A 26310-nucleotide genomic window follows, 5' to 3' on the forward strand; every position below is an offset into this window, starting at 1 on the left:
TATAATTCAAAATTTCTTTATTTGAAAAAGTGCCTACATAACAAAGAAAATTTTAAAGATCTAAAACCAGCATTGATTTATTTAGAGGACAGAGAGATCCATGATTAGAAAATAAGACAGCAGTATTTCTACACCCGGGGAAAGTAATCTAGTTAGCCAAATAGGAATATATGTTTTTAAACATTGTACTCATAACACCCTAAAATGAGTTTCTTCCACATCCATTTGGTCCACGAAGATAAAGTCAAAGGACAAAATAACAGCACATGTTGTCATTATAAAAATTGCAGATAGGGTACATCAGCAATTTAAGAAAATATTCTGTAATTGGCTTTCTTCGCCTCAGCAATTTAAAATGTTAAGACAGTCCGGATGCTGAAACAGAGAAATAAGATAAATATGAGTTTTGTTCTTAACATTAAAGAGTACCACTAGTGTTTCATGATTTCCTGTGGTGATCCAACCTGTTCTAGACATGGTTTCATTTGTGTACTTAACTATACAGTCATTCTGGGAATGAGATGGGCAAATTCCTTAGGTTCCATGGAAATTTCTCCAGATATCTCCAAGTATTTTCTGTTTTTAGTAATCACCTTTACTAGAGTACACAATTTATTAATATTCACCTACGCTTTGTTCATCCTTCCTTGACAGATATTATTCATGGTATCATTTCCTTCCCGAACATATTTTATTTAATGTGAAGATTAAATCTAAGATTCTATGTGCAAATCTCACTCCTGAATTTAAGGTGTGTCCAGTCACTAATTACCTAATTGTTTCCTTTTTACATAACTTCCCTTCTTGCAAAGGGAGAGATTGCTTAAACAAACTACCTCTTCCTAAATTGTTTTTTCATGCAGGGCAATGCTTCCCCTAAGGTCCCCTGTGACCTTAATTAGTTAATTAGCATCTTCCAGCAAATATCTATGGAGATTCTCAGTCATGCAGATCACGGTTGTCTCAAAAATGTTTTTCCCCAAAAGGCAACTGGATTAATGTCTTTTCTTTGAAGAAGAAGACGTTTCCCTTCTCATCCAAGAAGCTCCATTATTTCTGACTAGATGGTGATGGGGATAGAAGGATTAGTTCTGTCCTTCAAAACTACCGTATTTTTTGGATTCTAAGATGCACTGGTGTAAAGACACACCAGGAGTTCGAAGAGGTAAGTAAGAAAAAAAAGTGTTTGTCCTCCTCGGCCCCCAGAAGCACTCTGCAGGCTTCAGCAGGGCTGGGAGAAGGCAAAAATGCCCCAATTTTTGTGAAGAACAGGTGGAAAATGGCCCGTTTTTTGCAAAAAAAATGGAGGAGTTTTTGCCTTCCACCAGCTGTGCTGAGGCCTGCAGAGTGCTGCTAGTGACTGGGGGAAGGCAAAAACACCCCCATTTTTGCGAAAAACAGCTCGTTTTTCACCCTTTTTTTTTGCAAAAATGGAATGCGGGGCGGGGCTTCGGGAGGCCAAAAATGGCTGCATTCTGTGTATAAGATGCACCAACATTTCCACGCTCTTTTAGGGAGGAGGGAAGGTGCGTCTTATGCTCTGAAAAATGCGGTACACTTTTTATCCCTCTCCCCCACCATCCAGTCAGAACTGATGAAGCTTATTGGATGAGAAGTGAAACGTCTTCTTCTTCCACAAGGAAAAAAAATATAGTCCAGTTGCCTTTTGAAAGAGTACCTTTGAGACATCTTCCAGCAACTTGCCCTGGTGTCAGAAACTGGCAAGAGCCTAATTAATTTCACTCTAACGTCTTTCTTTTGCCAAGGCATTCCTTTCAAAGTGTACAGGTAAGAGGGCAATTGAGACTGGAATTTCCCTCACTAAGCAACTGTGATTATAAAGTGCAACCTCACTTGACCACATCACTTAGTGATATCAATCTCCGCAGCCGTCACTGCTGTCATTAAGCAAGATTTTCAGGTGATGAAGTGAGAACCTCCTTGCAATTTCCTGCCAGCATCCAATAACAAAAGTCAGTGGGGAAACTGTCAAGAAATTACAAGTGGTCCCAGGCGGCTTGCAAGCAGGTGGGCAGCCTGGTCAGTGTCTTTTGAAGAGTGTGGGAGGATACACCAGGTGCACGAACAGTGAAATGTGAGCAGTGTTGGGCAGCAGTGGCTGCCGGCAAGTGCAGGAGACTTACCAAAGCAACTTGCTCTCACTGCCAAAAGTGGGAGCTAGTTGTCCCCACTAGCAATAGCAATTGCACTCAAGACTTATATACCACTTTACAATGCATTACAGCCCTCTCTAAGAGGTTTATAGGGTCAGCCTATTGCCCCCAACAATCTGGGTCCTCATTTTACCCAGCTTGGAAGGATGGAAGGCTGAGTCAACCTTGAGCCTGGTGAGACTCGAACTGCCAAGCTGCAGGCAGCCAGCAGTCAGCAGAAGTAGCCTGCAGTGCTGCACTCTAACCACTGTGCCACCGTGGCTCAAACCACAAGTTGGTTTGCTTAGGATGTCTTGAAGGGCTTTAGTTAGCTTGTGTGCTAAGGTGATTGTAAATAGCCTGTTGGTGGTTTCTAATTTCCTAATTTCCTTTCAAACCCTTTGCTATTTCCTCAAATGCCTCACTAGTTATGCTCAAACCAAGGCGAGAAATCCAAAGGTTGGGGAAGTGGGGAAAGGAGGCTTTTATCCCTTTTGCTCAGCTTCTCCCCTGCCATTGGCTGTTTGGGGTTGTGTCCTTCTGATGCTGCCTGTTCAGGGACAATTTCTTAATCAATCTTTTTCAAGATCTATTTACAATCCTGGCATCTGACTGAAGCCTGGGAAACAGGGTCCCTTGTCAATCAATAGGAGTGCTGATTTACCACCATCTTATCATGTATTTAGGAGCCAAGGGTGCAGCACCACAAGGAAACAACAATTAATGACCTAACAGCAGGCCATCAACACGCCAATGAACAACTAAACACCACACACAGCCAGGCACCTTATAAATACAATATTTAGAACATTCCAGTGCATACATTCTAGAGAGAGAAGTTCCCCGAGGATGGGCCCCAGCACAAGCCTGAAATCTTGGAAGAATAAAACTCTGGTCCCAGTCACCAACTCAAATTGAATCATTCAGTCCTGGCTAGGAGTGACATGATAGCAGTGTTTCAATATACCCAAAGAATTTCCACAAAGAACACGGGGGCCAACCTACTCTCCAAAGCACCTGAAAGCAGGAACAGAAGCAATGGATGGAAACTAATCAAGGAGAGGAGCAACCTAGAACTAAGGCAAAATTTCCTGATGGTTAGAACAATTAATCAGTGGAATGACTTGTCTCCACAAGTTGTGGGAGGTGTAACACTGGAGGTTTTTAAAAAGAGATTGGACAACCATTTGTCTGAAATAGTATAGGATCTCCTGCTCGAGCAGGAGTTGGACTAAAAGACCTCCAAGGCAGAGGTGGGTTCCAAATCCTGGTGTTACCGTTTTGCTTGTGCTTGCGCACGCGCAGAAGCTTCTACACATGCACAGAAGCATCCGGGCGGGTGGGTGGAGCCTCCCGCCACCGCTATTACCGGTTCACTCGAACCAGGAACAACCCACTTCTGCTCCAAGGTCCCTTCCAACTCTGTTATTCTCTCCTTGTTCTTTAGTATCCATCCTGCAGCAAGTAGGAGTAATTGTAGATGACAGAGATAATGACCTGGAGGAAGAGCTGTTGCTAAGGAAACTGTCAGATAAAAGAAACTATAGAGTCCAAGCCAGGAATGTAACATAGATAAATGTTTTAGGCAAGTGAATTCCTGATTCACATGAAAATAAAAGGAAGGAAGCACGTTTAGGCTTGCAAGATTCTGTCAGCATTCTCCTTCATGACTTTGATGTTCTAATCTGGTCTAGTTTAAAGGGCTGATAGCAAATGGAGGACAAAAAGAGAGAGAAAGAAACAGAAGAGCATTATTACCTTTTTCCTGCCCGGAGCAGATCCAGCCCTTCATTGATTTTCTCAAAAGGCATGGTATGAGTGATCAATGGATCCAAAACGAATTTCTTCTGCATGAAATCTGAAACCAACTTGGGGACAGCATCTTTGCTCTTCCACCCTGGAAAAAAAGATTGATCAGAATGCATTATTGAAAGAAGTCCAGTAAAAATCCTGAAAAGATGGATGAGAGTTTAGTCTCTCTGCAGATTTATAAACTGATGCAAAATGGGATCCATCCTAAGTCACTTCTTCATAGGTTGTAGTTTTTGTTGTCATGGAAAGAGGCTTTTACTTTGGAAGGGAAGATACCAGTAGTAACCGGAGGGAGAAAATTAGAATAAAACTTTGCTTTACATTTCAGTAATGTGATTGGGCTTAGACAGGGGTGTCCAAACTTGGGAACTTTAAGACTTGTGGACTTCAACTCCCAAAATTCCCCAGCCAACATGGCTGGCTGGGTAATTCTGGGAGTTGAAGTCCACAAGTCTTAAAGTTCCCAAGTTCGGATACCCCTGGGCTTAGACATCACACCAAGTGAGAGACTGGCAACCCTTTACCGCCAGGAGCCGCACTGTGGCTAGAATGATGATTCAAAGTAGATGGAATACCTCATAAACTTAATTGGGGCCTAGGATTTTCTCCCCCACTGCTCTCCACCTTGGTAAGACTTTCCTTGGTTTTTTTGTAATTACATTAAGCCCTCTCAGAATTTATTCAATAGCTGTTTTAACTCCCTAATGTCTGATTGTATAGCAATTTTTTTTCTGTTTCTAGTTTCTAAATGGCAGAAAACCTCTACTATTTATTATTTTTGTGGACTTGGGGGGATGAGACCATCATTTTTGGGGTCTGCTCGTAAATTGGCAAATGCCAATTTGTTTAAGCCATGCCTTGCTTATTCAGCCCATTTGCTAAACTATTTAAAAAAAATCTGAATCAGTAATGAGCTGGATTATTTTAATAGCTTTGATATCTGACAATCTTTTGTAAGTTTTTGTATTGAGTGAACCAGTTCCATTTTGTTCCTGCTTTGTGTTACTTTTTTTCCCCATCAAGTTTTTTTATTTTATACTATTTATACATATCAATGCATGAATGGTGGGATATCTGGGTATCATACATTTCAATACAAATAGGCATAATATTATTACTCATAGTTATTACATTTGATTTTCATTATTTCATATTGTTTACACATACCTTTTACTACCGCCCTTTAGTTTCTAAACCTCCCTCTTGTTCTTTCTCTCTCTGTTTTAACTCCCCCACCCCATATCACTGTGATATTCAAAGATGTTACTTTTCTATTTCCCATCTTTCACCTGTTTTATAATTCATATTTCACTTACTTTGTGTTACCTTTTATGTGTCAGTCTGCTCACGACTGGTTTGGAATTCAGCAACACCACAGTCCAAATAAATAAATATCTATAGTTCCCTGAATTTGAGTTACATATTATTGTCTGGAAATATATCCACAGAAATCATTCATATTCCCAAATGCACTATGAAAATAACTAAGTCTTGAATTGTCATGGGGGAATGTCCTCATACGATAAATTGTGTAATGGGAGATAATTTTTTTTTACATTTGTTCTTCACGCTTTTTACCGTACCTCCAAAGACACATCCTTTCCAGGTGCGGCCAGTGAAAAGCATCAGTGGATTATAAGTGATCATAGATGCATTTGGGGGAACCCCCACAACGACGCTGGTCCCCAAATTCTGATGGCAGGAAGCGAAGGCAGATATCTGAGAGCAAAGAAACAAACCAAATATACACATTTTTATCTATTCATTCATATTTTTACATTTATAATTGTTCTTCAACATCCTCCACTTTTTATACAGGTTACAACTAAATGAAGGATAGAGAAATTACTTGTAGGCAATTACACTCTCATTTACTTCCTTTTCATTTGTGGTACTTCACATGCGAGAGCCAATTTGGTGTAGTGCTCAAGGCTTTAGAAACCAGGAGAGTGTGAGTTTTAGTCCTATCTTCGGCACAAAACCAGCTGGGTGACCTTGGGCCAGTCACTCTCTCTCACCCCTAGGAAGCAGGCAATGGCAAACCACTTCTGAAAAACTTGTCACGAAAATTGCAGGGGAGTGGCCAGGCAATCTCCAAGTATCAAACCAGTGGTGGGTTGCAGGCGGTACGCCCCGGTACGGGCATACTGGAACCTGCCCGGAGCACTGGATACCGTTCTGGTATGGTGCTCCGGAGGGCCCGCCCACCTGAGTGCCTTACTGTGTTTTAAAGCTTTCAGTGCTTTCGTGCATGCGCATGGTGCATACAGTGTTTGCACGATGCTCCGCTGAGCAGCTGGAGCATCGCAGAGACTTGCAGAAGTGTCATTTGCAGCTACAACGCATGTATGTGCTGCGCATCCATGTGGCCTGTTCCAACCGTACCGGTTGGAATGGGATCAGGAACCCACCACTGGATCAGACACAATTGATAGGAAGAAAAAGAATCTAAGCATAACGACAGCCTTTTACAGCACACCTAAAAGATGCCATGGTTGATGCTTCCCAGAAGAGAGGCACTTTTACAGAGAAGGTGCTGACTGAATGAGCCTTCTAAGAACACCTGAGATGCTATTGGAGATACTGGTGTGAACAATCCTTTCCGCCCAAACTATTTCTTCTGTATGGGGGAGGTAATAGTTCTAGAGCAGAGGTGTCAAACCTGCAGGGTTCTTAGATCTGGCCCACGGGGCTGCCCTGGAAACAGCAAAGTGCTGGTCCACGGTGCCTCTGCCAGTGAAAACAGAGCTTGGGAAACAGGCTTCCAAGCTCCATTTTTGCTGGCAGAAGGTTGCAGGAGGCCATCACAACTGAAAACGGAACTTGGGAGCCTGTTTTTGCTGGCAGAGCGCTTGGGCCACAACAAGAGCCCCCAACATGAGTGACGTTGAGCTGGCCATGTCTATTCCAGCTCCCCAGGTCAAACACAACCCTGATGCAGCCCTCAATAAAATTGAGTTTGACACCCCTGATCTAGAGCCATACTGGTTGCTTTGGTCAGGTTCTGGCTGGAACACATACACAATGTTAGTTGTAGGATGCCAGAACTAACAATTGTTTGTTGCTATATGTGGTTGGAATACATAGCAGCGATATACCTTATTGAATTTTGACAGTGTGTTCCTTCGGATAATTCAAGGTAATACATATGATTGTCCCCCCACAACCTTCAATCTAACATGAACTTTACAATATCCTTTGGTAATTTATTGGGATTGATGCAAGTTCATTTACTTGATCTTGTAATCACTATGCAACATTAGGAAAAAATGGTCTACCACAATTTACAGAAAGCATTACACATATGAGGCTTTACATTGCTACACCCAAGACGTTTCACACCCAACATGACTTCCCAATGGGCTATTTTACTTCTATGTCATTGGAATCATTTGTTATGACAATTTTCACCTACCATGGTTTCAGTGCGTCCAATGACTTCAAAAGAATAGTCTACTCCTTCACCCCCAGTCAAGTCAAAGAGCACTTCATTGACGGGCTTCTTGAAATCCAGGGGGTTGATACATTCAGTGGCTCCCATTTCTTTAGCCTTAGCAAATTTATCCTTGTTGATGTCAACTCCAATGATTCGGGAAGCTCCAGCTGCTTTACAGCCCATGACCACCGAGAGACCAACTCCACCCAAGCCAAAAACAGCACAGACAGTGCCAGGCTCTACCTAGAAAATCATAAGGTCAATACACATGGAACAGTTTTTTAAAACAATTATCTTAACCAGACTTACAAAAGTAGAAAAAAATACTAATGCAAAAAGGGAAATAAATACAATAGAAATATAATAGAAAACGTCAGCTTGGTTTGGGTTTCAAAAGTTATCTATGCAGGACAAATTACCCTGACATGGGAAAAGATCTTAAGCACTTTATTGTATTCAATTAACAATAGGTATGCATTGGCTTAGTGGCTAAGACGCTGAGCTTGTCGATCAGAAAGGTTGGCGGTTCGGCGGTTCAAAACCCTAGCGCCATGTAACAGAGTGAGCTCCGTTACTTGTCCCAGCTTCTGCCAACCTAGCAGCTCGAAAACATGTAAAATGCAAGTAGAAAAATAGGGACCACCTTTGCGGGGAAGGTAACAGCGTTCCGTGAGCCTTCGTCATTAAGTCATGCCAGCCACATGACCACGGAGATGTCTTTGGACAGCGCTGGCTCTTCAGCTTTGAAACGGACATGAGCACCGCCCCCTAGAGTCGGGAACGACTAGCACATGTGTGCGAGGGGAAACTTTACCTTTACCTAACAACTGAAAACAGGATTTGTCTGAGGTTTATTTTTAAATTACTTGGTTCATTCTCTTAGATGAAAGTTGCCCAGATATAACATCATCTACAGAGCTGTAGCTTATCTAATATGGGCCTTCTATTATATATGATTCAATATTTTTGAATTTTTAAGTCATGAGCTTGGGCATTCCACATCTGTTTCATCTGCCACTTGTTTCCAAAGTGCTTTAAATCCAATCTGCAATTGTTTTACTTTCCCCTCGCTATCCATGAAATCCAAATTAATCTAGGATAGTGTTCAGCTTGCATGGCCTCTGGTCTCAGTACATCCTAATACATAATACAAAATACCCCAATGTTTTAGGGATCTGTTAAAGATAGCTTTTTAGGCTAAGGCTTTCACTGCTGAGCTAAGTTCCATTAATATGTCTTTTATTTTTTGGCCTATGTGTAGTTAAAGTAATTTACTTATTTATTTATTACATATTTATATTGGCCATCTTCCAATATAAGCAGGGTTGTCAAACTCAAAGCTCTGTAGGCTGGATCCGGCCTTGGAAACAGCAGAGGACCAACCTGCGGTGCCTCCGCCAGTGGAAATGGAGCTCCGGAGGGCCGTGTACGGCACTTGCAAGCTCTGTTTTTGGTGGCAGAGGATTGCAAGAGGCTATTGCAGCCAGAATGGAGCTCGGAAAGGCCATGCACAATCCTTGCGAGCTGTATATTAGTTGACAGAGGGTTGCAGGAGGCTATCGCAGCCGGAAACGGAGCTTGAGAGCCCGTTTTTGCTGGCAGAGCAGTTGGGCCACCATAGGCGACCCTGACACGAGTGGCATTGAGCTGGCCATACCCACCCTGGCCTGCCGAGGTCAAACACAGCCCTGATTTGACCCCCAATGAAATCGAGTTTCTCACCCCAGCTCTAAAATGACTCTTGGCGGCTTACAGCCAGGTTATAATAATGTTTTACAGATAATTGCTTTAAATGCATTGGCAATCATATAATGAAAAGCTGTCTAAAATATTTCAAGGCTAGCTAAAGTGGCAGCATTCAGTCTTGACTGCCCAGGAGGTATGTTTTGTTATCTTTGCTATAGGTGCAGTTTTTGGATTCCACTGATGAGTTAATTAGCATAAACAGAGGTTTCTTCTATATGACCTCCTCCCTCTTCCCCCCCCCCTTTAACAGGTTTTTCAACAGGTTTTTTCCCATGGCAGCAAAAATCTTCTATCAACTGGCCTCAAACTGTTGGAAGTTTCCGTGTTTGATATTTCAGACACGGAACTTCTCTATAGATAAAATGGTTTTCCTTTGGAGAAAATTCCTCTCAATCCAAGCTTTATGAGTTCTTGGTACAAGTGGACCTCAAAGAGAATTTCAAAGGGCAGCACAACATGTGCTCTGGGAAGCCAAAATCCTAGCTAACCAGGCTAAATGCTGTTGACCTTGGACTACATGGAAGCGTTATAGCAAATGTCGACTGGCGACTACACGGAGGAGAGCCTTTTCTGTTGCAGCTCCGACCCTGTGGAACGACCTCCCCGTCGAGATACGCACCCTCACCACTGTCCAGGCCTTCCGCACAGCCCTTAAGACCTGGCTATCCCAACAGGCCTGGGGATAAGCTTCTAATTTGCCCCACCCGAGTGTTGAGTGTTGAATGCAAGTTGTGTTTTTATTATTTTACTTTGTTCACATATTGTTTATTTTTGAATTGCACCCCCTCCCTAATGATTGTAAGCCGCCCTGAGTCCCCTCAGGGAAAAGGGCGGCCTATAAATCCTAATAAATACAAATACAAATACAAATACAAATACAAATATCATTGGAACAAAGAATGCTGGGTGATGAGCAGGACAAAGGCACCCTGAATCTAATCCCAAAAATAAGTGGCAAGCAGATATGCTGTCCACTGAAACACGCATAATAGTAGCTGGATTTAAATAAAGTATACTGTATGTCAGTGGTGGGATTCAAATAATTTAACAACCGGTTCTCTGCCCTAATGACTATCTGGGTAGGTGGGGCTCGGTGGTCATGTGACTGGTTGGGCTTGGCCAACTCAACGTCACTCACGTCGATGGGCGCTTTGCCTTACCTGTTACAATGTAATAAGGGTTAACCGGAGAGGCAGTTTCTGTAAGCAGGGCAATAAAGATTAAGTTAGAAACAACACCAGAATGTTTCCTTCCTGCCTTCCTTATAGGATTAGCCCTGTAAAGTGGAAAAAGACCAAAAGGAGATTTCTTCCAACAACCGGTTCTCTGAACTACTTAGAAAGTTACCAACCAGTTCTCCCGAATAGGTGCGAACTGGCTGAATCCCACCACTGCTGTGTTTTTGAAAGCAATGCCCTAGGACAGGGGTATGAAATTCAAGGCCAGGGGGCTGGATCCAGCCCATGGAGTGCTGGTCTGCAGGGCTTCTGCCAGTGAAAACGGAGCTTTTGGCCCTCTTTTGCAAGCAGTCCTCCCGAGCTCTGTTTTCACTGGCCGAGTGTTCGGGTCACCATAGGTACCCCCAACATGAATGATGTTGTGCTGGCCACACCCCTGGCTCCCCCAAGGTAAAACACAACCCTGATGCGGCTCTCAATGAAATTGAGTTTGACATCCCTGCTCTAGGACTTACCTTAGCTGTCTGTATGGCTGCCCCATAACCAGTTGAAAACCCACAGCCAATCAAACAAACTTTTTCCACGGGGGCCGAAGGATCAATTTTCACCACTGAATTCTCATGTACCACAGTGTATTCAGTGAAGGTGCTGGTGCTAATGAAATGATGGAGACTCTTTCCTTTGCATGTGAATCGACTGGTGCCATCTGGCATTAAGCCACTGCCTGAATTAAGGCTGTAAAAAAACACAACACACACACAGAGAAAAGGTTATAGTTGACAAAGAGGGACTTTGCTAAGATTGAAGGTCAAAGTCTGCCTGCAATTAAATGTTCTTTGCATTTCGCATTTGGGGTTTTCTAAGTGCACGTTGATGAGGGAGGGAGAGCATGAGTGGCTCTGCAGAGCATGCTAGGCTAAAACCAGATTAAATAATTTGTGGCCTAGTGCAGGGGTCTCCAAACTTTAAGACTTGTGGACTTCAGCTCCCAGAATTCTTCAACAAATTGGCTGAGGAATTCTGGGAGTTGAAGTTCACACGTCTTAAAGTTGCAAGGTTGGAGACCCCTGGTCTAGTATAATGTGAGAAAGGAACCAAACTGCAGCCATAGTATGCGGTGTAATTTAGGCCTTGGGGCTGAACCACAAATTGCACATAACAGAATATACATTTTGATAAACTGGGTCTAAGGTAAAATTCATCCAGATCATCAGCAGAAAGAAAATTAAACCCCTTTCTCCTTTGCTGAATCTGCCAGTAAACTATCCTTTTTTATTGGAAATTTTTTTCTGGGATACAGCATAACGAGGACAATGTTTTTCTAATTCAAATATAAACTTCAGGGAAAGAGTTTTCTAATTGCCTCTACCAGAGGTGGGTTGCTCCTAGTTCGGCCTGGATCGGGCGAACCAGTAGTACTGGCAGCGGGAGCCTCCACCCACCTGCCTGGATGCTTCTGCGCATGCACAGAAGCATCGCAGCAAATGTGCTTGTGCACACACACAAGCGAACCGGTAGTAAAAAAAAATGGTAACCTACCACTGGCCTCTGCCCAGACTTTACAACCATATTTTCACATGCACACCCGTCCAAATAGAATCCTAGTTGGATCAAAGGTGCTTTTTAAAAAGGCAACTGGACTATATTATTTTTTTCTCTTTTCCCTTCAGGAAGAAGACGTTTCACTTCTCATCCAAGAAGCTTCATCAGTTCGTCTGGGCAATTGGCTGTTGGGGGGAGAGGTACTCCTTAAGTACTCTCTCAGAGAGAGTGATAACAACCAGGCGACTGCAAGAAATATAATCCTTTCAGCCCCACTCCCCTCAACATCCTGTCAAAATTAATCCTTTCCTACTCCCTCCCATCTAGCCAGAACTGATGAAGCTTCGTGGATGAGAAGCAAAACGTCTTTCTCAAGAGAAAAGAACGAGGGGGGGGGGGGGAGTTCAATGGCCTTTTGGAAAAGCATCTTTGAGACAACCATGATCTGGATATTTTAGAATCTCTATAAACACACAGTCCTAGTTGAAGTTCAATATTGTTTGTTTGCTTGTTTTCCATTACTTGTACACTATCACAACTGCTCATGTGGTTCCCAAACAGTAAAAGGGATTGATTTCCGAAAAATCGTCGGAACAGCTACATTTTATCCATTTTCCAGAAAACGACTTAAGTACAGTCCATCTGGATTTCAGAGTTAGGGCAGCAAACGAGAAACTTCTATGTCATCTTTGTTTCCCAGTGTATGGGATACACAGGGCATCTTCCTGTGAGAAGTCTAAGTACAATCAGCTTGGAGGAAACATTTCTGAAGATACTCTACTCTAAGCACATTGGTATTTACAGGTTACATCCATGTACTTGGATATCTATTGGAAACCACTGCAGTGCCCACAATATAGGTGCCATTCTTCTTAACTGGCTCAAAGTACGGACTCTGTACCAGCTGTAGTTTTTAGGTTTCTCTTCAAATATGGCCTCAATGCACTGTCATAATCCAACCTGGATTTAATGAAGGTCTGAGTAACTGGGTTATAATCCATCTTGCCTCATCGCATCTGGATCCCTATAGCTTCTAGAAATTAGAGGCTTCACAGACTTCAGTTTTGTTCTAAGTATAAACTAGATGTAAGCTAGATAAGTGGCACAATGGTTAGAATGCAGTACTGCAGGCTACTTCTGCTGACTGCCTGCTGACTGCAATTTGGCAGCTTGAATCTCACCAGGCTCAAGGTTGTCTCAGCCTTCCATCCTTCCCAGGTGGGTATAATGAGGACCCAGATTGTTGGGGGAAATGTGCTGATTCTGTAAACCACTTAGAGAGGGCTGTAAAGCACTGTGAAGCAGTATATAATTCTAAGTGCTATTGCTATATACTGCTTGTTGATGATGTTTTTTTTTATATTGAACCAAAGGAATGAGCAGCTCCATATTGACCCATGAGGGCGAACCTATGACATGTGTGCCATGGGTGGCACACAGAGCCATATCTGCCGGCACGTGAGACGTCAGCTCTAGTGCACATGCATGCACAGGCCAGCTGATTTTCAGCCTTCTGAGGCTCCGGGAGAGGCCGGATTGTTTCTGGACTTCCAGTAGGCCCATTGGGCCCATTTTTCACCCTCCCCAGGCTCCAGAGGCTTTCCTGGAGCCTGGGGAGGGCGAAAACAGCCTCTCCCCACCTCCCAGAGGAAATACCAAGCTCAGCATGGAGGCAAGCAACATGATGTGCATGCGGGTGGGGGGGTGGAAACATGGGGGGTTGTGCATCCATGCGCATGGGGCACTTTGCATTATGGGTGCCGGCACGCATGTGAGCTGTTGCGCGCGTGCACTCGCATTTTTGGCACCCAACAACAAAAAGGTTAGCCATCACTGATATAAACTTTATACAGCATGGGACAGAATGCCAATTTAGGTAATACGCCTAATAAAAGAGGTAGCAGGCCTACCTGCTCATCCCTCTTCTTTACTGAATTCTATTCAGAAAGGAATGAAAACAGTACAAATGCAATGTTCCCAATTCCCAGTCCTTAGAGGTACTCTAGTAGGCATGGGATACTCTAATCTTTGCTAGCGGTTTGGAACTGGGACCGACCTGGGAAGGATGGAAGGCTGAGTCAACCCTGAGCCTGGTGAGATTTGAACTGCCAAATTGCAGTCAGCCGGCAGTCAGCAGAAGTAACCTGCAGTACTGCACGCTAACCACCACGCCACCCTGGCTCTTAGTTTACCTCTAAGTAAAATTTCTGAAGCTGCCGGTTTATCATTGCATATGATTAGAACTCCACCTTACCATTAAGATTAATACAGCACTGAAACCCTGGAGGGCCCATATCAGAGAAGGGGACACTCCCATTTTTGTCCACCTAAGTTTCATGATAGGTACCAGATTTTGTATACTAAATGCAGAGAAATGCTATTCAATGTTGAGAGTGGCTGGGCCTACAGAATGGTAGGGGGGAAGAATGCTGCTTTTTAGTGGGGAAGCCAAGTTCAGAGCTCAAAAATTTTAGCCAGCTGGTATTCTTCAGCCTCTCCTCGGGAGATTAATTCTCCAGGACTCTAAGTGAAATTAGAGGAATGTTATGCAACAGATCAGAGTTATGAAAGTTAGCAAACAAGTTCTTGTTTGTGGAGATTTTGCAACACTCATTTTAATCTTTGGCCTGTTGTACACCATCCTATTGTTGAAAAGCTTAATTTACCTGTACAGTATGTTCATTGCTTCTATTTCCTTTTGTATATTCAGAGTATGTGTTGGAGAAGAGACAAAGGAAAGACAATTTGGGTAATATTCTAGAACAATTTGAGGATTGCCCTGGACTTATTCAGAAGCCACAGTTGATTTGCTGTTGTTGAAAGTCACAAGTCCTCCCTTAAATCTGTCATGTAGTACTGAAAGCAATTGAGCTATCATATTAATCTTGTTCAAAGTTCAGTTAGAGATATATGAAAAATGTATCCATGTAACAATGATTAAATCTAGATTTAGATTAGACCAGTAATGGTTTCCTCTTACCTTCGCTACCAGTTCGGAAACGGGAATTCACGCACGGCGCTTCTGCGCATGCACAGAACCTTCCGTGCACGCACAGAGAATCTGTGATAATGTCTGGGCAGGTGGACGAATCCTCCTGCCGCCGCAATCAGTTCGCCTAAACACCACCTCTGGATTAGACCCACCAAAGTCACTAATGCCTGATGTAAATGAGTAATTAATAACTAAAGCTCCATTGATTATGATGAATCTTTCCAATACATTTACTCGGGAGCCAACCCAAAGTCAAAATATTGATTCCATTTAAAGTTATTCTGAAGTGGACCCTTTAATGTCATTTCAATCATAATAAAAAAAGAATATATTAAAATACTGGTTTTAATAGAGAAAGAAAAAGAGAAGTAATTGAAGCTCACTCATTTGAAGAACACAAGTTGCCTTTGGAACTCTCACAAGCTCTGCATTTTCCACACTGTGGAACAAAAAGTGGAATTACTTTATCTCCTAGAAACAAAATCAAATAGTTAGAGTTAGTATGATTCAAACCCATTGCAAGCAAGCTCAGAGCTATGTAAATGAGACAAAATACTCCTGAATGGTAGTCGTGTTTTCAGTTGATTTGGGATCCATGTACAAAATACTTTGAAAATAAAATAATTGATTTTGATTGTCTATATTCTGTGGTTACGCTTTTATGCATTTTTAAGTACAGATATATACAGTATGTCCTCTAGTTAGAGATGGATACTAAGCATCAGAGATAAATTAAACGGTCATTTATTTTACAAGCAATGCTAGGATTAGCATAATAAAAACTTTAAGATCTCATGACTTATATTCAGATCCACTGATTTTTAAATTCAAATAAAGTTTCTGTCATTCCTGGAACTAAGAGGCCTGATTCAGATTTAAACTAGAAAATGTCTTATATTTAGGACCTTCCATATGTTTTTTTTTAAACTTTTTTTTTTTTAAGTTCAAAAGTTTTATTTCTTTTAAGACAAACATTTCATCATTCCTCAATCAGTAAGACATCGAAGTACAATTTTTTGTATGTCAAAATAATTCTAGTTTACCACCAAATTCTTGTCTAGCCTAATATATACCCCTCCCTCCCTCCACCCTCCCCCCCAGCCCCCCTCCTCCTTCTCCCCCCCCCACGACTTCCCAGAACCTGTACACGGTATGGATTTCTAACAAACACAGTCTAAAATCTATTGAGAAAAAAAGAAATAAAGAAATTAATAACATTCTACATTGACCTTAGCTTCTTCTTGCTGAACTAACTTTAAACAATTTAAATCATTTCTGATCTTAAGCATAGGCTAACTGGAATTTCTTGGTCCCGTATTTATTTTGTATATAGTCAATCCATTTTTTCCAGTCTCGTTTATATCTCTCATTTGAGTGATCTTTAAGATATGTGGACCTTCCATATGTTGATCCCAAGGATATACCTGTTTTGAATCAAGCTTGCTTGCTAATGACCATAAAACATTCATGTAATTTTTCTTGACAATAGCACAGAATAGTTTGTCATTGTCTTAGTCCAGTATATTTCCCCCCAAGTTTAGCTTAGAGCTGTGGCATTCCTTAAAAAGGTAAAGATAAAGATTCCTCTCGTACATATATGCCAGCCTTTCCTGACTCTAGGGGGTGGAGCTCATCTCTGTTTCAAAGCCGAAGAGACAGCGCTGTCTGAGGATGTTTCCATGGTTATGTGGCTGGCATGACTAAACTCTGAAGGCAGACGGAACGCTGTTACCTTCCCACCAAAGATGGTCCCTATTTTTCTACTTGCATTTTTACATGCTTTCGAACTGCTAGCTTGGCAGAAGATAGAACAAGTAATGGGAGCTCACTCCATTATGCAGAACTAGGGATTCAAACCGCTGAACTGCCAATCTTCTGATCGACAAGCTCAGCGTCCTAGCCACTGAGCCACCGCATTCCTTACAGCATTATAAACCAGATTACTTTCTAAATTTATTATAGATACAGTCCTTTCATGTTGTGTTAGTCCTTGCATTGCTTCAGGCTCGTAAGTACAGGTAGTCCTTGACTTAAAACCATTCATTTAGTGACTGTTTGAAATTACGATGACACTGAAAAAATGGGATTTATGGCCATTTTTTCATACTTAACAACCATTACAGCATCTCGGTGGTCACATACGGTAATCATCATTTGGACACTTGACAACTGGTTCATAATTTATAAGGGTTGCAATGTCCCGGAGTCATTCGATCCCCTTTTGTGACCTTCTGACAATCAAAATCAATAAGGAAGTCAGATTTACTTAACTTCACAACTGCAGTAACTCACCTAACAACTGTGGCAAGAAAGGTCATAAAATGAAGCAAAATTCACTTGGCAATTGTCTCATTTAGCATCACAAAGTTTGGACTCAATGGTGGCCATTAGTTAAGGACCACCTGTGTAGCATGCTGCAAATCCTGTCGGTCAAGGAATTATGGCTGACCAGGTTCAGGAAAAGAAGTTTCTCTTTCATGGCTTCACTGTTTGGAAGGTCTTGCGCCTTCCTCCCGCCCGAGTGAAATCTGCCCCCTCTGACCTTTTATAAAAGCCTGAAGACCTGACTGGACCAGTTGGCCTGGGGCCACAATGGAGAAGTATCACACTTGTGGTGTTTAATGGACCAGTAGCAGATCCCACCTTCCCCTCCATATCCTGTCCCCTCCTCTCCATCTTTTAATCCTAATTTGTATTTTTTATTGTATGTGTGGGCATAGTTTTACTGTTTTTAATGTTATAAGCTGCCCAGAATCACCTCATGGTGAGATGGGTGGTAAATAAATGGAAGAAATAAATAAATATAAAGATAGACTGGAGTTAAAAACTAGATTGCAAGGCAATAATTACCACCATATAGAAATCAAAGGAAAGGAATGCACAGTCAATGCAAAAGCAGCTTATTTGATATATAGACTGTAAGGAAAGCTAATCATATTTCCACTTTAGGGCAAAACATTTATGAAGTTCTTTTGTCTCATAAAACAGATTTATATAATAATTCTGGATACTATATTAATTTTTCAGAACATGGAATGTTCAGAACAGGGTGTTCTACTAAGAAGGCAGTGAGATCATGCAATGTGTGAGGTCTGGGCCAGATTTTAGTGTCCTTGTGTAACTCTTCCCTTCTTGGGCCCCAATTTTTCTCATACCCGGTTTCACACAAGTTACTCCTTCTCCAACACTCTCCACAACCCCAGCGGCTTCATGGCCCAGCACCATTGGCAAAGGCATCGCAAAAGCGCCACTGATCACATGTTCATCGGAGCGGCAGATCCCTGTGGCCAAAATCTACAAAATAAAACAAAACAAAACACAAAACAAAAAGCCATGAATTCAAATTTCTAGATCAGGGGTGTCAAACTAGATTTCTCCGAGGGCCGGATCAGCATTGTAGATCTCCTCCGCGGGCCGGCCAGGTGGGGGGAGAGAGATGGGACGGACACCTCCTGCAGCACCTTGGGACGTAGAGGGGGGGCACGTGAGGCCCCCTGTGCCCTGTTTTTGGTCTGGATGGTCTCCTGTAGCACCCTATCAGCCAAAACAGCATGTGGGGAGGCACATGATCCCCCCCCTGCGCTCCAATTTGGCTACCAGAGGCACAGCGGGCTGGTCCTTTGCTATTTTCAGGCTAGCTCCATGGGCTAGATTTAAGCACTCCTGTTCTAGATAGTGGAGAAGTGCCCTTGGTTGCATTTCTAGCTTGCATCTCATACCACATACTGAAAAGCCAAGATATTATGACTCATCGTGATGCTCATTATTTTTTTGAAGTTTTTCAGCACAGCGTTTTACAGTTGTTTAATCCAAATATTGTGTGCTTAATAGAATAAGGGAATTGAGAAATGAAGATACGAAAAGAGATTATAAATCTTGAAATGAAAACCTGATAATGAGCAATAAAACTCTGCTTGGTACTATTTCTATATTTGAAAATATTCATCTGGCGGAAAAATAGGCTGTGTGTGTGTGTCTATATACATATATCTATATCGATATCGATATCGATAGATGATATAGATATAGATATAGATAGATATAGATATAGATATAGATATAGATATAGATATAGATATAGATATAGATATAGATATAGATATAGATATAGATATAGATATAGATATAGATATAGATATAGATATAGATATAGATATAGAGATAGAGATAGAGATAGATAGAGATAGAGATAGAGATAGAGATAGATATAGATATAGATATAGATATAGATATAGATATAGATATAGATATAGATATAGATATAGATATAGATATAGATATAGATATGCATGCTGGTCTTGTTGTATTCGGGTCTTTTCCCGTGTAAGATTGAGATTGTCTTGGCAATGTTTCAGCGAGGTCCCACTCGCCATCTTCAGGCTGCTGTTTTCAGCTTTGTGCTTGTGTGAGTAAGGCGTGGTCGGAGTTGTCGTCTTTCTATAAATCTTGGTGGGGGTGTATGGAGTGCTGGATTTGTTGCTGTAAGTGGGTTGATTGCGTGTGTAGTTGCATCCTGATTGGTAGATGGAGTTGATGTTTGTAGACTGGTCGGCTGTTTCGTATCATCTTGTGTGGGTGAGGTGCTGGCTGTGTGTCCGTTGTTCTTTTGTGCTGTAACGACCTGGTTGGTGGGTAGGGTTCGCTTGTTGACTAGGGCTGGTTTCCAGATGTCTGGTAGGCAGGAGGTATTGTCACATTTATTCATGTTGTGGCGTGACAAACATCAACTCCATCTACCAATGTTAAATGATGGAGGAGGAGGAAACTGTGAGGCTAGCATCCATACAGTAGTGCTATTCTTTTGCTTTACCTTAATGCGGACTTCATGTGCTTTTGGAGGTGCTACTTCAATCTCCTCAATGCTCAGAGGTTTCTTCAGCTCCCAAGCAATAGCTGCTTTGCACTTTATTACCTGTAAAAAATATACCCAGAGGTATGAAAGGAATGGCACTGTATCATTTGATCAAGCTTTTGGATTTCCTTCATTGCATTAATCACTGATATCAGAATTACAACTGCCTGCCCCTTATAATTTCTAGCCAAAATGGCCATTAAGATAAATTAACATGCAAGCTTTGCCAGTTGTCATCCAAAATGTTAGACTAGAAGCCTGCTTCTAAATTTAACTTGTATTTATCCATTCTTGATACACAGTCTTTTTTTGCTTGATATTTATACTTTTATACTGTATAGTTCAAATAAAATGACTATGGGATTTCATTTTCATTTGAGCATTTGTTTAAACATGCTGCTTTAAAAGATGTGTGTGTGTGTGTGTGTGTGCGTGTGTGTGTGTGTGTGTGTGTGTGTTCAATTCCTTGATTCCTGGTGAATACTTGGTCAAGTCCCTGCAGTTTTCTTGGCAAGGTTTTTCAGAAATGGTTTGCCATTGCCTTCTTCCTAGGGCTGAGAGTGACTGTCTGGCCCACAATCACCTAGATGGTTTTGTGCCTAAGGCAGGACAAGACCTCATGGTCTCCTGATTTCTAGCCTGATGCCTTAACTACTACACATAAATGGCTCTCAAAAGGCCCTATGAGATTATTTTAATACGTCACTTTTCAGTTTATGCATTTTAGCAAGCCTCAACATACAATCATCTCTCCCTATGCACTGATGGAAAAATACTGCAAAAAATATTTTAAAATACAATAGCAGAGTTGTAAGGGACCTTGGAGGTCTTCTAGTCCAACCCCCTGCCTAGGCAGGAAACCCTATACTGTTTCATACAAATGGCTATCCAACATCTTCTTAAAGACTTGGAGCATTCACAACTTCTGGAGGCAAGCTGTTCCACTGATTAATTGTTCTAACTGTCAGGAAATTTCTCCTCAGTTCTAAGTTGCTTCTCTCCTTGATTAGTTTCCACCCATTGCTTCTTGTTCTACCCTCAGGTGCCTAGGAAAATAGTTTGACTCCCTCTTCTTTGTGGCAACCCTGAGGTATTGGAACACTGCTATCGTATCTCCCCTAGTCCTTCTTTCTCTTAAACTAGACATACCCAGTTCCTGCAACTGTTCTTCATATGTTTTGGTCTCCAGTCCCCTAATCATCTTTGTTGCTCTTTTCTACACTCTTTTTAGAGTCTCCACATCTTTTCTACATTGTGGTGACCAAAACTGAATGCAGTATTCCAAGTGTGGCCTTACCAAGGCATTATAAAGTGGAATTAACACTTCACGTGATCTTGATTCTATCCCTCTGTTTATGCAGCCTAGAACTATGTTGGCTTTTTTGGCAGCTGCTGCACACTGCTGGCTCAAATTTAAATGGCTGTCCACCAGGACTCCAAGATCCCTTTCACAGTTACTACTGTTGAGCAAGGTACCACCTATATTGTACCTGTGCATTTCATTTTTGTTGCCTAAATGTAGAAGCTTACTCTTTTCACCATTGAATTTCATTTTATTAAATAGTGTCCAATGTTCAAGTTTGTCAAGATCCTTCTGTATCTTAAGCCTATCTTCTGGAGTATTGGCTATTCCTGCCAGCTTGGTGTCATCTGCAAATTTGATGACTTCCCCATTTACCGTATATACTCGAGTATAGGCCGACCCGAATATAAGCCGAGGCACCTAATTTTACCACAAAAAACTGGAAAAGTTATTGACTCGAGTATAAGCCTAGGGTGGGAAATGCAGCAGCTACCGATAAATTTCAAAAATAAAAATAGATACCAATAATGTTTTTGAATATTTATTTCAAAGAAAAACAGTAAACTAGCGGTGTATTCAATGAAATACTTCACTCACCTCATGATGCTGATGTCCCGCTGTGATGATGATGTCCCGTGCAGCCGCGGGAGCGATGTCCCGCCTCCTATGACACACGGCACAGTGATTCCTATCATTGGATCACTGTACCAGAGGAGATGGGACATCGCTATGTGGCTGCTTGCCATAACAAGGAGGAGGTGGGACATCGTTGCAGAGCGGCAGGAGGGGGAGGAAGGGGAATCGTAAGACAGCCCTGCATTACATTAGAACGTGAGGAGGGGGGATGGTGCGGTGCGCGCTGCGCGGCAAACTGACACAGAGGGAGGGGAAACTCACAGGGGCACTGGGCCATTCACGAGTGTCACCCAGCGGCATGGCCCCGCCCCTTTTTCTCCTCCATTTCGGGCAAATTTTTCACTGACTCGAGTATAAGCCGAGGCGGCTTTTTTCAGCCCAAAAAGTGGGCTGAAAAACTAGGCTTATACTCGAGTATATACAGTATTCGCTCATCCAAATATTGATGATTTTGCAGCTGTATGTAACGGTAGTTCTACAATAATTAGACTTTTAAAACACAAATTACAGGAAACAAAAGTTAGCTTTCAGAGGTGGATTCCTTTCACCACACATCCATTAGGAAAAGTTTACCACTGCAGTAAAATTATTGCAAATGTTAGCTGGATTACTGCCTATTATTTTTGAACTTTCACCCTGAAAGGGTTTGGCTTTATTAGAACAAAACTCAAATACTAAATGTTATAATTTTCTTGCAAATAAACTTTTTATTGCAGTACTGCATTGAATTTAAATTTCACAATTCAGCAAGCTTTTTCTATCTCTTGCAATATGCAAAACACATATTTCTCTTCCAATAATCATATATTACATTCAGTTAGCTCTTTTTCAGAATTCCATTTCAATTTATCATTTTGGTTTTGATACAAAGTTATAATTAGGTATCTGCAGATATGTTACATGCTTATTTTCACGTATTTTATAAACCACATATATAATTGCAGTTGAAGAGACCACCAAAGCTAACAGAATACAGTACAATAAATAAAATGGTGTCTTTCACCCTAACGAAAAACTGTGAAGGAATCAACACAAACTTCTCCTTACTTACTTTGCCAGCGGTACTCATTATGCTTTTCTCAAGTTTCGTAGTTGTGGCTGTTCTCTGCCTTCTGGCTGTAAAAGATCAAGAATGAGCACCAGGGGTGTTGGAGAGCTTGCTTTTCATTTATATTGTAAGCTTCGGCTTTATAGAGGGTGTAGCTTTTCAATCAAGCTCACTAGTTCCCAAGGTCCACCCCTGAGCTAAAAAAGGAGTTACTCTTCAACGTTCCTTCTCGTGGTCTCTGTTCCAACTCAGAAGCTGAGTTGCCTGAAAATATTTGATAGCCTTGTCCGTACCCACATTTATAAATACTGAAATTGCTACTACTAAGTCACCTCTTGATTTTGTTAGCTTCATATCTGCCTTTCCTTCCGGTGCATGGCAGCTGAATGCTGACTCCTTCAGTGATGGGTGGGTTTAGTCTGAGGAAAGGCTTTTGTGATAGTATAAGTAAGTGCCTCTTGGAGAGTAGGTCTAAAAGAAAAATAAGAAACCTTCCACACAATCAAGTGTGAAAATAATATGGACTTTGATCTGTCAGCCTTCCCTGGTAGACCAGATAGAAAAGAAGATCAGATGGGCTAATACTTCTTATTATAAGGCTACCCGAACATAATCTTGCAAGTCTGAAAGTAGAGATCTTTTGCTGTCTTCTTTACCTGAAAAATTATAAAGAGGACTGTATCTTCTACTGCTTGATTCTCTTTGCTCCGCTTTTTCGAGATCTTTCTCACATACCATTACAATCTGAGTCTTTTTATTCAATCCTTTAATTACTAATAGTGACATCACACAGATTAAGCATCATTTTCACCATCATCATCAGCAAGTTTGGTGGAGATGGGTAGCTTTTTTATATACATTTCATGTTTTACATTACTGTGCAGGTTGTAAATGAGAGTTTCTTATATTTTATGGATAGAATAGATTCCCTGTAAGTTACAGGAATTTATTCCTCTTCTCTCTGATTGTGATAGTTATGCAATAGATAGCTAGATGACAGCTAGTTAGCTAGATAAATAGACAGACAGACATACAGATACACAAATGGGAGAGAGAATGTATGTATATATGTATCAGAGGTGGGTTCCTACCAGTTCGCACCTATTCGATAGAACCGGTTCATCAAATCTACCGAACCGGTTAGAAGAGGTTCTACCAGTGGACCCGGAAAGCAGGCCACACCTAAAGAAGAGGTTCCAAAATTTTTTGAAACCCACCACTGGTCCTTGGATATGATTCTTCTACACTATCATGCTCATATTTATAAAACTCAGTGCCTCTGTGAAAGGTAAGGATGACTACTGCGTTTGTGGTGCAATCAGAACATTGCGTGTGTTGAAGTTGTTTTAAATGCAAACCAAAGATGCCTTTTAAAAAGCAAGTTTACATCATATTCTTATGCATGCCAGTGCTGTGTGTGAGGTAATTTAAGGTGGTTCCGACAAGTGTCATCAGCACTTCATATCCGGTCACATGGGCAGCAAGCCACTCCCACAAGGAGGCCACACCCACAGAGTAGGTTTCAAACAATTTTTGAAATCCACCACTGATATGTATGTATGTATGTATGAATGAATGAATGAATGAATGAATGAATGAGGGAAGGAGGGAATGAATGAATGAATCTGAAACTTCAAACTGTTTATGCCAAAAAAGAAGCATGAAATAATGCAACTTTTGCTGACCTAACCGTTTCAGTGAGATAGAATAGAATAGAATAACAGATTTGGAAAACGCCTTAGAGGTCTTCTAGTCCAACTCCCTGATTAGGCAGAAACCCTATGCCTTTTCAGACAAATGGTTATCCAACATCTTCTTAAAAACTTCCAGAGTTGGAGCATTCACAACTTCTGGAGGCAAGTTATTCCATGATTAATTGTTCTGTCAGGAAATTTCTCCTTGGTTCTAAATTGCTTCTCCTCCTTGATTAGTTTCCACCCATTGCTTCTTGTCCTGCCTTCAGGTGCTTTGCAGAATAGCTTGAATCCCTCTTTTTGTGGCAGCCCCTGAGATATTGGAACACTGCTATCATGTCACCCCTAGTCAGTGGTGGGTTGCTGCCGGTCCGCCCCGGTTCTTGCGAACCGGTTGGGTACTGGACCCGGAAGTAAGTTCCGGAACGCCTGCCCCGGTCCTGTATACCCAGACGGTATTTTGTCCCTTCTGTCTCCCCGTGCTCAGAAAAGCAACTTCGGGAAGGTCCTTTGCTAGCAGGCAGGTTGTAGGACGCCTGCCGCCACCAAAGGACCTTCCCAGAGTTGCTTTTCTGAACATGGGGAAACGGACGATATTTTGTCTCTTCTGTCTCCTCGTGCATGTTCAGAAAAGCAACTTCGGGAAGGTCCTTTGCAAGCAGGCAGGTTCTAGGATGCCTGCCGCCACCAAAGGACCTTCCCAGAGTTGCTTTTCTGAACACGGGGAAACGGACGGTATTTTGTCCCTTCTGTCTCCCCATGCCACCCGCTCATCTGCATTCAAACCAGCCCACCCCCTTTTGTCTCCTGGCATGGGCTTTCTGGAGGGGGGGGTTCTTTCCAAAGACCAGCTTCTTTCCGGCGTGGTGAAGGCAAGAATCCTGCCATTGCACCAGATTCAGCAAACCATGAGGCTGTCAGAGAGAAGAGGGCAGCGCATGCCCGTGGGCTTGTGCAACAGCCGAATCCTCACCTCCTATTCTTCAGCTGCTGCACAAGCCCACATGCCCTGCGCTGAACTCTTATCTCTTGACAGCAGCCTGGTTAAAAAGAAGGACCAAGGCTCTGCTGGTCCGAAGTCCATCCACAGGGGGAGGGGTCTCCCCCGCATTCCTCGTCTTCCTGGATGGGCTCCGGAATCATCGCCAGCCTCGCCACGGCTCCACGCCATAGAAATCATAGGCACGTGCGCACACTCCATAAAGTACAGCCACTGGGAAGCCTTTGCTGGCTCGATGCCAGCGGTAGCTCTGACATTGCTTTCCTTTCCACTGAAGCAACAAATGTTTCCCTTGCTTAACATCAGGAAGACTTGACTGGCAGGCTCTGCTGGCCCCTTCGGCGTTTCAAACGGTAACCGACAAAAGCCACTTTCCCGGAGAGTGGTCTGTTAGAAGAGGGAAGTGGCTGCCATTCATTGCTTGCCGCTTTCAGAGTTGTTTTGAGGCTGGCCTCTGCACACAGAAGCCAGGAAAGGGCGCAACTAATGTGCCCTTGCCACAAAGTGTCATTGAAATGGCAATACTTTCTGTGTCGTCGTCCTCCCCCCAATACCGAAGGCAATTTAAACAGATCGATGTAAAGAGGAGACAGCTCTTAGTCATTTATCAGTGAAGTGCAATTAGAAAAGGGGCAGGAGAGGGGGGAAGATTTGATAAAGTTGTCTCTAGCCCTGTGGCACATGGAGGTCAGCCTTTTTCTATCAGGACTTGAGTTTTATACCCCTTTTTGTCATATAAGAGAGTGAGGTGGGGAGAGGGGAGACGGCCTGGGAATGAAAGGAATACCTTATATTTTTAAAAGAAAACTTTCATTACAAGGAGCTCTGAATGGAGGTAGAAAAGTCTTGCTTGAAAAACATAGCAATTAAAGACTAGTCTGTTATTCCCTTTGTCTATGATAATGGGAGGAGATAACT

The 26310-nt window shown here is 42.2% G+C and overlaps 1 protein-coding gene across 1 annotated transcript; it reads right to left on the minus strand.

Moving 5' to 3' along the window:
• Positions 1-22836, minus strand: LOC116512882 (alcohol dehydrogenase 1). Its single transcript, XM_032223554.1, has 9 exons — positions 22702-22836; positions 19670-19771; positions 18015-18153; positions 15243-15330; positions 10841-11060; positions 7381-7644; positions 5549-5684; positions 3912-4050; positions 1-375 (listed from the first exon to the last, which is right to left on the minus strand). Exons 1-9 carry the CDS (start codon positions 22717-22719, stop codon positions 351-353), a joined length of 1131 nt encoding a protein of 376 aa, XP_032079445.1. The 5' UTR covers positions 22720-22836; the 3' UTR covers positions 1-350.
• Positions 22837-26310: the final 3474 nt, after the last annotated feature.

Source organism: Thamnophis elegans, chromosome 9, assembly GCF_009769535.1.
Source record: "Thamnophis elegans isolate rThaEle1 chromosome 9, rThaEle1.pri, whole genome shotgun sequence".
Lineage (NCBI taxonomy): Eukaryota > Metazoa > Chordata > Lepidosauria > Squamata > Colubridae > Thamnophis > Thamnophis elegans.